The following is an 11,252-nucleotide window of genomic DNA, read 5'->3' as shown; positions in this document are numbered from 1 at the left end:
TATGTCGCCTCATCTGTCGCTCTCTGTTTTGGACAACGGCAAAGGCCCTTACCACCACCTGCCTAATCTGCGGTGTCACATCATCTCCTGCCGGGAATCCTCAGAACGTATCCTCATAACGGTGGAAGAGGTCACGTTTCATGTGGCGCTTTACCGACGACCGAAAGGAACATTTTCGATATCCAAGGATATATACATTGTCAATGATTCCCTCAACCGCAATAGAGTGACATTCTTAAGTAGATAGTATCATATAGGATAAAACCTGAGGGTACTTCTCAGGTTCTATTTACGCCCCATGAAAAATGTAATAGCACCCTCGCTAGATGGAGACCCCAAGAATATGAGAACACCCATGTCCATGTTGTTTATGACCAAAGTGCACCTAGGAATCTGCTCGAACTTGCCAGATCAGCAGGAGATTGCAATACTATCCGTGAAGTCGTTTGTGGTGACATTCTCAACAACATATGGAGAGACATTGTGAGTTGTCCTATCCCTCATGCGGCTATCACACTATAATCCTACAATTACAGGACTATGCGATATCTATTGCAACGATTCACCACCTTGCAACACCTACACGATGCAAGGAGTCGCTTCAGGAGATTTCTTTTTCTTCTACAAACTAGAGTCTTCATCAGAAAGGGGATTGTCTCCAGCAACCCATCCCCCGACTTTCAGCCCCATAGATCGCGACAAGTGCTCTAAATATTTCCACCGCCAGTCAATGGATACTACTCAAATACTGGGAAATATGGACTTGTCCACGGACGATCCAGAGGACTTGGCTTGGATGGACTTGTGGCGAAGGACCCAGAGAGGGGGGGGCCTCGTTAACTCTGATCCAATGATCGAAAAACATCAATCTTCCGAGTCGCTACTTGCCTCGTATTCGATCTCACAACTCCCAGTTAACCGCGTACAATGAAGCTGATGTATCGTTGGCCAAGTATGAGGATGATCCACGTTTAGAATCTACCATACATTCGACGCCATTTGAATCTCAATCCACAGAAACCAAGTTTTCCTACCGATTCAACAATGCTTCAGAAGAAGTTTCCTTACTCCTCCCCAATCCACCACAATCCCGATGGCGCCTCTGAAGAAAGATCATCGTTTTACCCTGAATCTCCCTTATCTTCCCAGCGCAGAATACCCCAAGATCTTCCATCACTAGACATCCCCTCACCGAAATCGAAACAAATCACTGTTGTTAGTCCCGTACCCTCACCAACACCTTTGTCTCCCCCCTCTGCGTACTCCCAAACATCTGCTACAACGCAACTTCAGCGAACTCTGACCGGACTATAGTTGGGGACAGTCAAAGACGACAAGTTCGGTCAAAGCTATAGTTTGGGCTCATAATGTAGATGGTTCAAAAGCAGTCCTACGGGACATGTTCGTAAATATTTTTTAGCCCGATCTATCGAGCGGTTGTTGAGTTGGGAGTAGGGACAACCCCCAAAATTTTGGCCGGTCCCTCAAACATATAGAAAAAATCCGAAAAAATTTAATTGAGCTTCTCTCGACAAGTAGAGTCTTTTCTCAATAGATGGCGAATTTGTGACGAGCTGTTGTGCTAAAAAAAAATGGACGTCACAACTATGTCACACGGTACTCAAGGTCATCCGCTGGCGGTGACGCGTTTTTCATAACACCGTTCTCCATGCCACCGAAGAAGAAACAGAAGAAGAACACCTCTGGTCTCAAGAACCAAGGTGCTTCATCAAATTTATGCCCAGTAGATCGTGCTGAGACTTCAGGTCAGCCTCAGATGCTGCCGCCGAGAGAACCAACGCCGCCTGTGGTTACTGTAACCAACGACAATGGTGACGGCGTTTTTGAGCCTGAGTGCACCACTCAGTTTGACAGCCTACGTGTCGACTGGTGGAAGGAGGATGAAGCTGTTCATTCCTCTGATGAAGATTCTGAGCTGGATTCGGATGATGACTTTGACTTTAATGATGAGAACGGTTTGATTTCAATGATTGAAATGGCCAAAGTTTTAAAAGAAAAGAATGATGATCTGGAATGGTTGCCCCCAAGACAGTCTCGGAAGCAGAAGGAGAAGAAAGGTGAGGTAAACTTCTATGACAAAAAAGATAAAACTAACTGGCATTGAAGAACGACCCAAGAATTACTTGCGAGGACCAGATCAAATGAGCAAATCTGAACGCACCCAACGTCGTGTCTGCAAAGCATGGGCAACTCAAACCCACCTCGACGTTTGGTTACCTGCAAGTACAGCACCACCTTCGACTCAAATATCAACGTCTATGATTGATGTCGATGAACCCGCGAATATTGAAATGATAGAGTCAGAAACACGGTACGGAGAAGTTGGTGATGAGATTTTCGATGAGAATGAAGTGGGACGTGCTGTGGGGGAAATTTTAGAGAGGGAGATTGTGGAAATGGATTTGGATAATGAAGATATCGAAGTTTGGGAGCAAGAGCTGGACGACAGAGTTGCAGATCCACATCATGGGGTTCGTTCATGGACTGAGTTGCACAAGCAGATTCTTGATGATATCAAGAAGGGTCGAAAAAGTTTGCCACTCACTCAACTCAACAAGCTCATGATCCTGTCCAATTTCACCAACCTCATGATCAAAGGCAAGAAGCGGATTGAGGCGAGCGAGATGATTGCTGAGTCGTGGCACGAGAAGAGAGGCATATATTTTGCACGACACGTACGGGAGCTTGCTCGCCATTACCAAATATTCGAGCAACTTCCAAAAGAACGTCGAGGTGGAAAGCGAATATCAAGATCATTCCTTCATCGCGAGGAAGTCCGTGCACCGCTTCTCTCTTTCCTTCGAGATCTTCCGACTGGGGAAGTCACTCCTCGCACATTGCTTAAGCATATCACTGAGGTGATCTTCCCAATTGCTGATATCCAAAACACAAAACCTTTGACCCTGCGAACCGCTCGCCGGTGGTTGATTAAGCTTGGCTGGAGGTACTCAAAGGTGAAAAAGGGTGTCTATATTGATGGACATGAGCGTGCAGATGTGACGGAATACCGACAAACAGAGTTTTTGCCCCGCATGGCCGAGTATGAGAGGCGAATGGTTCAGTACGACGGACCTGAATTGGAGAGGAAGGAGCCGAATTTATTGCCAGGAGAGAAGGAACTTATACCGGTGTTTCACGATGAATCATGTTTCCACCATAACGACAACTCTGAACAAATGTGGCTTCAAAAGAATGAACAGCCACTGAGAAAGAAAGGTTTGCTCACCTTCAACCCAGTTCCCAGCCAAACCTCACATAATTGACAGGTCGTGGTCGCCTCATTCATGTGTCTGACTTCATAAATCCTGAAACTGGCCGCCTCATCGTTTGCAACGAAGATGGTCAAATCACAAAGGAGGCGAGAAAAATAATCTATCCAGGGGCGAATGGCGATGCATGGTGGGACTGCGCACAATTTTTAGTGCAGATGAATGAAGTCGTCAATGTGTTTGAGGAGGCCTTTCCGAACAAACAAGGCTTGTTTGTCTTTGACAACTCTTCGGCGCATGGGTCCCTCTCGCCAGAGGCTCTGAGAGCGTTCGAGATGAATAAGGGTGATGGTGGCAAACAGCGCAAACAAAAGGATACTGTCATCCCAGACACAAACCCGGATCTGCGTCGTCGTGGCAAACTGCAGACAATGACAAATGATAAGGGGCAGCCAAAGGGTCTCAAGACTGTTCTCGAGGAATGTGGGTTTGATGTGAGCAAGATGCGGGCAAAATGTAAACCAGTTTGCCCCATCGAGAATATGGACTGTTGCATGGCACGATTGCTGAGTTCACAGGATGACTTCAAACATCAAGTGTCAATGCTGGAAGAATTGGTCAAAAGCCGTGGACACGAGTCAATTTTTTTACCCAAGTTTCATTGTGAATTGAATCCCATTGAGATGGTAGATTATTTTTACTCCAAGTTTATTCAATACTGACTACAGAATTTTAGTATTGGGGATGGGTAAAGTATCGCTACCGGGAAGTGGAGAAGAAATCTTTTGCCAGTGCAAAAGCTGCCATTATCAAGTACCTTGATGCATGCCCGGTGGAGGTCATTTGCCGCTTTATTAACCGTTCTTGGCGGTTCATGAGTGTGTATCGGCTCGGCTTGACGGGAAGAGCAGCGGAATGGGCCGTGAGGAAGCAGCGCTCACATCGTTCGGTGTCGCAAAGGGCCATGATGGCACTCGATGCCATCATGAATTGAAATTTTGGTCCGGGCATCCCGTCAGAGGGTACCTATACTCTCATTTTCCGACCCAAAATTTTTGGCCGGCCCGAAATCCTCGATAAAAAATCGGGAAAAAATAAATTTAAGCTCTTCTCGATAATCTGAGTCTGATTCTGTAATTAACTAAGCTCTGTTATTGGTTATTTACCGTCTAATGAATATTGTCGTCTTTGACTGTCCCCAACCGTAGGTGGCAGGATGTCTCCACCACCAGTTCCACCTCTTCCTCTACTTCCAGCTTCTCCCACCTCACCCTCCCCGCTTTCGGTACACCTCTCTCCTCTTCCCGAACGCGGAGCAGAATTGAGCCAGAATTGGATCTTCACCAAGTGCCCACTGCGGTATTCATCGGGGGCAGGTCATGTTTGCGTATGAAGAAACCAGTGCCTCTTCTCCTTCACAACCTACGTCCTGTAGAAGACTTTGACCTTCATGTTGTTCCGTCCATATTTACATCCTATCGACCAGGTCATGGACTGCCCCCGAGGTGGATACTTGCCTTGATCTCATCAGGCTCCTTTTTCGTGACTGATTCGAGTTGCAATGCAATGTAGTACAGACGAAGATGATAAAATATTGGTTTTGTTATCTTGGCATATCACCGAACACTCGTAAGGTTTCGGATCGGAATTCATTTCTTGCTGCCAATCATGACAGTGACTACGCAATATCTACAAAGGTGAGTCCACGATATCGGTGTAGGATAAGGACCACAGAAGTACGCTTTCCCCCCCCCCCCCCCCTTCACTCGTTCCTAACTTGATCGATTAACTCCTTGATTTTCCCTACAGCTTCGTCGACCATTTCCCGGGAGCAAATGTATCGTTCGACATGTCCTACGCCGCCTTCCGTCACCCGAATGTCAGCAGAGGGATCTACAATGCTGGAGCCTAACGTACAGGCACATTCGAGCTCGGAGATATGAAAACCGGCCATCTTCAGTTTGATATGTAACAAGGATTCTAAAGTCTGTTCAGAACACGAAGCAATGGTAATCAAAGCGTTGCAACTCACCTGCGCGATTCGCCCACGGAATTTCCACTTTATAAACCTCTTTCAACTGTGTTTCATCTAATTTACACTTTCTTCGATGTTCTTTAATCCGCCGTTCCGGGTTATTCGTCCTGCCGCATTTCAGAAACTTTTCTCCCTCCAGAACATAAAGCCAGCCCTCCTTGTCGCTTTCCGAGATGAGTTGGGCTTTCCAGGCATCGTACTTTGCTTGGAGGGCGTCTTGGAGGGCGTTATGCATGGACTGAGATGCGGGGCGGGCTTATGTCTGTATTTGGGTAGCGTAGCCACTGCAAACAGCCTTCTTCACTCCCGTCATCACAAACAACAACGCGTGCATCAACTTTGGAGCCTCCCTCATATGTTTTTATCCTTGATATGCCCTGTATCTCTTTACAAATACAGCATGTAGGAGGTGTTGAGAATGACATCTACATGCTTAGTGCAAATCTGTCCCGAAAAGGCCATAAGGTGTGTGTACTGTGCCGTGGATGGTAGACTACACTCACTGTATTTCAAGGTAATTGTCATCACCACAGCCAACCGCCAGATCGCGTTGGTATTCGTTGGCTTCTTCCTGGGGTCAAGGTCTACGATCTCCCAAATATCCCAATTGCTTCAGGCGCCACTCTTCCCAACTTCTTCGCTTTCCTTCCGTGTCTGTGCGCTATTCTTATACGAGAGCATATCCATCTCATTCATGCTCATGCTAGCCTATCTTCCATGGGTCATGAAGGGATTTTGCATTCCCACTTTTTGGGAGTACGCACCGTTTTCACTGACCATAGTCTTTTTGGCTTCGACGACGCCGCGAGCATTCTAACCAACAAGTTGTTGGTTGGAACACTCGTTGATGCGGTGATATGGGTCTCACATACGAGGTGGACAATATGGTTTATACGATGTATTTAACAACTTATCTTCATCAGCCGTGAAAACACAGTCCTACGAGGAGAGCTATTTGAGCAGTCGGACGATAATCCCCGGGATTGATGGTGAGGAAAATTGTGTATGTTATTCCGAATGCTTTGGTCGCGGAAAGATTCCAGCCGGGACATCTGTTATCCTCCAACACTAGTGAGTTATGGTCAATTTGTTAGACCTTGGAACCTGACTGTACCCTGCAGTTACCATCGTTGTTTTATCCCGACTCGCGTATCGAAAGGGTATCAACCTCCTTGTTGCTACTGCTCCCCGGATCTGTCAAGCTTTTCTCAATGTCAATTTCCTAATAGGCGAGTGACCTGGCTGCTGCTAGTCGGACCAGGATTATGATTGCATTTACCTTGCTCCAGGTGGCGATGGACCAAAACTCATTGAACTGCTTCAAATGCGTCAAAACAAGATTGCAGGACCAATTCGACATAACGATGTCCGCTCGGTAAGAAACCTGACACTCTTTGCCACAACAACCTACTTATCCTCTCAAGGTACTTATTCGAGGTTCATTTTCATGAATACATCCTTGACCGAGTCCTTCGGGATTGCTATCTTGGAAGCAGCATGTGCAGGGTTATATGTAGTATCTACTCGTTTGGGAGGGATCCCAGAAATTCTGCCACCGGATATGGTCAGTTTTGCAAAGCCAGATGAGGACGGTTTGTTAAGTCTACCATCACTCCAGCTGTCACGCCTTACTCAAAATCCATAGATGTTTTCCGAGCCATCTCAGAAGCTATTCAAATAGTCTCCAGAAATGGACACAATCTGGTTCTTGCCCATGAGTGCGTCAAGACGTTCTATGACTGGGAAAAAGTCGCCGGGAGGACAGAAAAGGTTTATAACACTGTTATGGAATCACCACAACGTGATTTATGGGATCGCATCTAGCGGTGAATACACGAAAACTTTGGACATTGGTTGGCTTATGTTCCGAATCCTTGGAATCCCTAGTTCCTCACTGTTTCAGTCATATTTCTTGGATAAAGTCCTTTTTATTATGCTCAACGCGCCATAGCAGCCTCTATATTTGTACAGGTAGATAATAATACAAAAATGAGACACCGTTCTTTTTCTCGCCTAAGCCCTGTACATGTACATAACCAACTATAACCAACTCTTGTTCTCCAGGCTCAACACCAAAGTTGACGCCAGTTTCTGCGCCAATGAAAAAGAGACCTTCACACCATTGCACCCCACCCATTCATTGCACAACCACAACTATGCTAGGGCCTAGAGATGGGAGGACGAGTCTCTGCCGTGTTCTGTATTCTCCCAGATGTTATCTTTCAACGAACGGCTGTCTCACAGCCGAAGCTCTAGGCATCTCGGCCGCATAATAGGCAGGTGAAAGTCGAGGGGCCGGCGGTCTGCAGGATTGCGATGCGGTAACGTTGCCGCCGCTTTTGTTCAACTTTGGAAAGGGCCTTTGTGCTGGGTTCACATTCTTGGTCTCGCTTATCTCGCATTGGGATCTCGGGTCAGGCGGGTCACAGCATTCCCAATTGATTTGAATGGTGGCTGGACTTCATTATGCCAGATACTTCATTACAGAATTAATACAAAAAACATATTTAATACGAAACTGAACCTTTGTTCCCGTCACATCAAACGTGACGGGATCCGTGTAGGGTCCATTCACTGGCGGCATTTTGCTGTCATGTGGGAACTGTCTTGTCTATGTCATGTAAGCCGTATGTGGAAATGCTTATTGTGACCAAAATGTGACTCAAACAATAAACATTGATGAAATTTAACCTAAAGGAGATTACAGTTTTGTAGTAAAATGTATTAGTTGTTGTGGCCAATGCAGTGATCATTTGTGCAAAAGGTGCCGGAATGCTAACTCAATGCAGGGTCTTTGTCGCTTCGACGTCGATTGTGAAGTCACTAAGTCACGTGAACAGTGACCTTATGTAACATTGAATCAGCATTACAGCGGCTTTTGTGCAAACAATCACTTCATTAGGAACAATAACTAATATACTTTAGTGCAAAACTATTATCCTATTTAGGTTAATTTTTATGAATTTTTATTGCTTGAGTCACAATTCGGTCACATCAAACCCTTCCACATACGACTTACATTACTGCCACATGACATAGACAAGACAGCACTCACATGACAGCAAAATGCCCCCAGTGATTCCAGTTGACAGCAGTGTTGTCAAGGGCGGTGGCATGCCACTGCCTTTGTCAAAAGGCAGCAGGGCGGTGCCTTTGAGGCGGGCACCAGGTGGTTTAGTGCCCCTGAACTGCCTTTCCCACGATGTATGGTGGTCTCCGCGAGTCTGTCTGAGAAAGTACGATCGGTGATGTCAGAGTTCAGAATATCAGATCAGATAAGACTAGATTAGTTGTCATCACGAAAATGCCGGACTCGGCAGGGCACTAAAGGGCAGCTGCCTCAAAATGTGCCCATAGGGCGGTGCCCAAAAACCACCGCCCACGTTCAAAGGCAGGGCACCAAGGGGCACCGCCCGTCCAACACTGGTTGACAGGTACTGGACAGGTTCCTGATGACATCAAAATGTCCCCAGTGAGAGTAAATGACTCTGGAAAACGGCGGCCCGACCAATTCACTTTTGCTGCAAAAGGCCAATTATAACGTTTTTAGTCGCAGATGTCGTACCTCAAGTGACCCAGTTGAGCTACTGTGGCTATCTCAGCTTCGGGAGTATGGTGTTTAAGAAGCTATCTTTGATGCGACAAGCAACCGGGAGATGGTTAACAAGTTTACGGGGGAGGCGGGCTTGATCAGCCCATCAGCCCAATTTATAGAATAAATCATGCTTAACTCACGGAAAACAATGAGTTTGACGCGCCCACTAGTGGCGCCGGGATATTTCCGGTCAAGATGGGAATACGGCACGCTTGTGGCGAGCAACGAAAGTTAAATATATCTCGAAGCTTTCGCCGTGTTGAATGTTTCAAGTTTGATATTGCGTCGTGGCTATACCCTGATCCCCACCCAGCTCCATACACGCTCTCTAATTCAGACATTTAGCACGTAAATTCTGGAGTACATGCTTGGAAGCCACGCTCAAAGTACGTCAATACCCGTGCGAGGTATCACCGGACTTTTGATTCAGAAGACGCGACGAAGGGATTCCCCCTTTCTCCATATCATGATATGGAACATCTGGCACCGTTCATTCTATTGAAGTTGTGGAAGAGCTGTTCGGTGGTCAGTGCCTTTTTGAGTCGAGTCATAAAAGATCCCTAACGGGCTCAAGCAAGCCGGAGTCCGGCAATCCTACATATTTCACATAACCGCCGCGCGGGGGGTTGCGCGGGGGCGAGCGGAGATTCAAAGTAATTTTATTATTTATCTGGATAGAAAGCTACTGGCATGAAAGGGTATATAAGTTCTGAATGGGAAGCGAAGTAAATGACCGCAAGCAAGAGGAGTGACAGTAGCAAAGCAATGGGATGCGACATCAGAGCCAGACACAAGTACAACAATCAAGTCCTGATGTATTCGGAGAAGGAGTCGCACATATACCGTTGGGCACGGGGCCGGAGTTTCCCACGCCCTACTGCACGGGAAACATTAAACTTTATTCTCTTTATATAACCATGACTGCAAGCAACTAAAGATCACTTGCCCCACGTCTGCCCTACCGTGCTTGCCAAACCGCTCGAAGTCATCCTCTGCTTCGATAACTTTTACAAGAGGTATACATACACTCTGAACTTGTCGCTTCTTGCATTAACTCACTTGATCTCAGTTCTCCCGCCAACACCGACGGTCACCGCAACAGTTGCATCACAGGTTCAACAAGGAAGAAAAACAATGGCCCAGGAATACGAACGGGAACCAAGGCTAGGCACCGGGATCAACCTTCTCAATCTCTTTGGACTCGACTCCACCGCTGCCAGAATTTGTGGTACATCCATCGTTATCTTTCTCATTACTTATTCCGTCATTCGCTTTCGATATCCTTGTCGTTCACCCTCGTCACTCACGGACATTGTGGACCAAGCTTCCAAGCTGTTCGACAAGTGTCATGCTACGCACGCATTCAAGGAAGGAGAATATGATGGATACCAAGTGGTCCTCCAGCGGTATGTGTTCTCTCTTTAGCTTAATGCCAGATCGAACGTTTATCATTCAGTTAATCAAACAGAATTACCGCTTGCGCTTCGGAGATTGCGTCTAGAGCACGTCCCAACGAGTCAAGTCCCCGGGCCCCACGGCCAAACTCGAGCCTCCATCGTGATTATCTTGAAAGGGCGTCATTCTTCTGGAAGATACTGAGAGACATCGCCGAGTGTCACTGCGAGGCTCAATTATTGATACGTAACCTGGAGGCGAGTCCTTCCTATCGTTCAATCTCTACATCTTATTTACTGAGGCTAATCAATCACAGATTTGTTTAATGCGGGCCTCTCGTTTCCGTGCGGAAGATGAGCTTCTACGCAGGACTCCGGACCAGGCAGCCAGTCCCCAAGCTTTGACACGCTCAAATTCGGAATTTTTTCGCGGTGGCGATGGGGTTAGTGTTGGTAAGTCCTTCTACCTGGTCTTCTGATTACACAGCATGATGTTGACTTGCCGGAATGCGATAACTTAGAAGCGCTTGTGTAGGCACCCACCTTCGTCTTTCGTCCAATTTTTTCTTCTTCATGTTTTCTCGGATGTCTCAATATTTTTGTTTTTGCTCTGGTAGTCGTCTCACATCTTTTACTAAGCTTAATCTCGCGTTCCATCGTTTCGTTGCTGTAGGCTTCTCCTCTCTTGTTTTCTATTCTTTCGGAACTTATATATCTATGGCGCCGGTGCTTTCTGCTCTGTCAATCTCTCTTCTGACAGGATTCAATGTAAAAATACAAAGTGTTGTTGAAATGTTGATTCGTTGAACTACCAAGTTCAGTATTAGACTGCCGGAGCCCTGATTCGCACCATCAGAATTTCCGATACGATCTGCTTCCTGTTAGGGTTTTCGGCATTAAACGGCGTCAGTGGCGGTGAGAAAGACTTTCGGCCTTGTCCGATCATCCTCGTAAGAAAGAATTTGTCCGAACTACCCGTGATTCTGATGTTCCTGATG

At 46.6% G+C, this 11,252-nt stretch overlaps 3 protein-coding genes across 3 annotated transcripts; 2 read left to right on the top strand and 1 right to left on the bottom strand.

Annotated features, from left to right (window-relative positions):
- Positions 1-1,044: 1,044 nt before the first annotated feature.
- On the top strand, positions 1,045-1,314 carry E1B28_006903 (uncharacterized protein; the record flags this gene model as incomplete). The annotated part of the gene is made up of 1 exon (XM_043151607.1): positions 1,045-1,314. One exon carries the CDS (start codon positions 1,045-1,047, stop codon positions 1,312-1,314), a length of 270 nt encoding a protein of 89 aa, XP_043009687.1.
- Positions 1,315-4,992: 3,678 nt separating this feature from the next.
- E1B28_006902 (uncharacterized protein) lies at positions 4,993-5,500 on the bottom strand (the record flags this gene model as incomplete). Its single annotated transcript, XM_043151606.1, has 2 exons — positions 4,993-5,210; positions 5,263-5,500. 2 exons carry the CDS (start codon positions 5,498-5,500, stop codon positions 4,993-4,995), a joined length of 456 nt encoding a protein of 151 aa, XP_043009686.1.
- Positions 5,501-6,712: 1,212 nt separating this feature from the next.
- E1B28_006901 (uncharacterized protein) lies at positions 6,713-7,089 on the top strand (the record flags this gene model as incomplete). Its single annotated transcript, XM_043151605.1, has 2 exons — positions 6,713-6,857; positions 6,911-7,089. The coding sequence occupies 2 exons, from the start codon at positions 6,713-6,715 to the stop codon at positions 7,087-7,089; spliced, it is 324 nt and encodes a 107-aa protein (XP_043009685.1).
- Between the last annotated feature and the right edge of the window lie 4,163 nt (positions 7,090-11,252).

This window comes from Marasmius oreades, chromosome 4 (assembly GCF_018924745.1).
Source record: "Marasmius oreades isolate 03SP1 chromosome 4, whole genome shotgun sequence".
NCBI classification, from domain to species: Eukaryota; Fungi; Basidiomycota; class Agaricomycetes; order Agaricales; family Marasmiaceae; genus Marasmius; species Marasmius oreades.
This window is presented reverse-complemented; position numbering and strand designations above follow the sequence as displayed.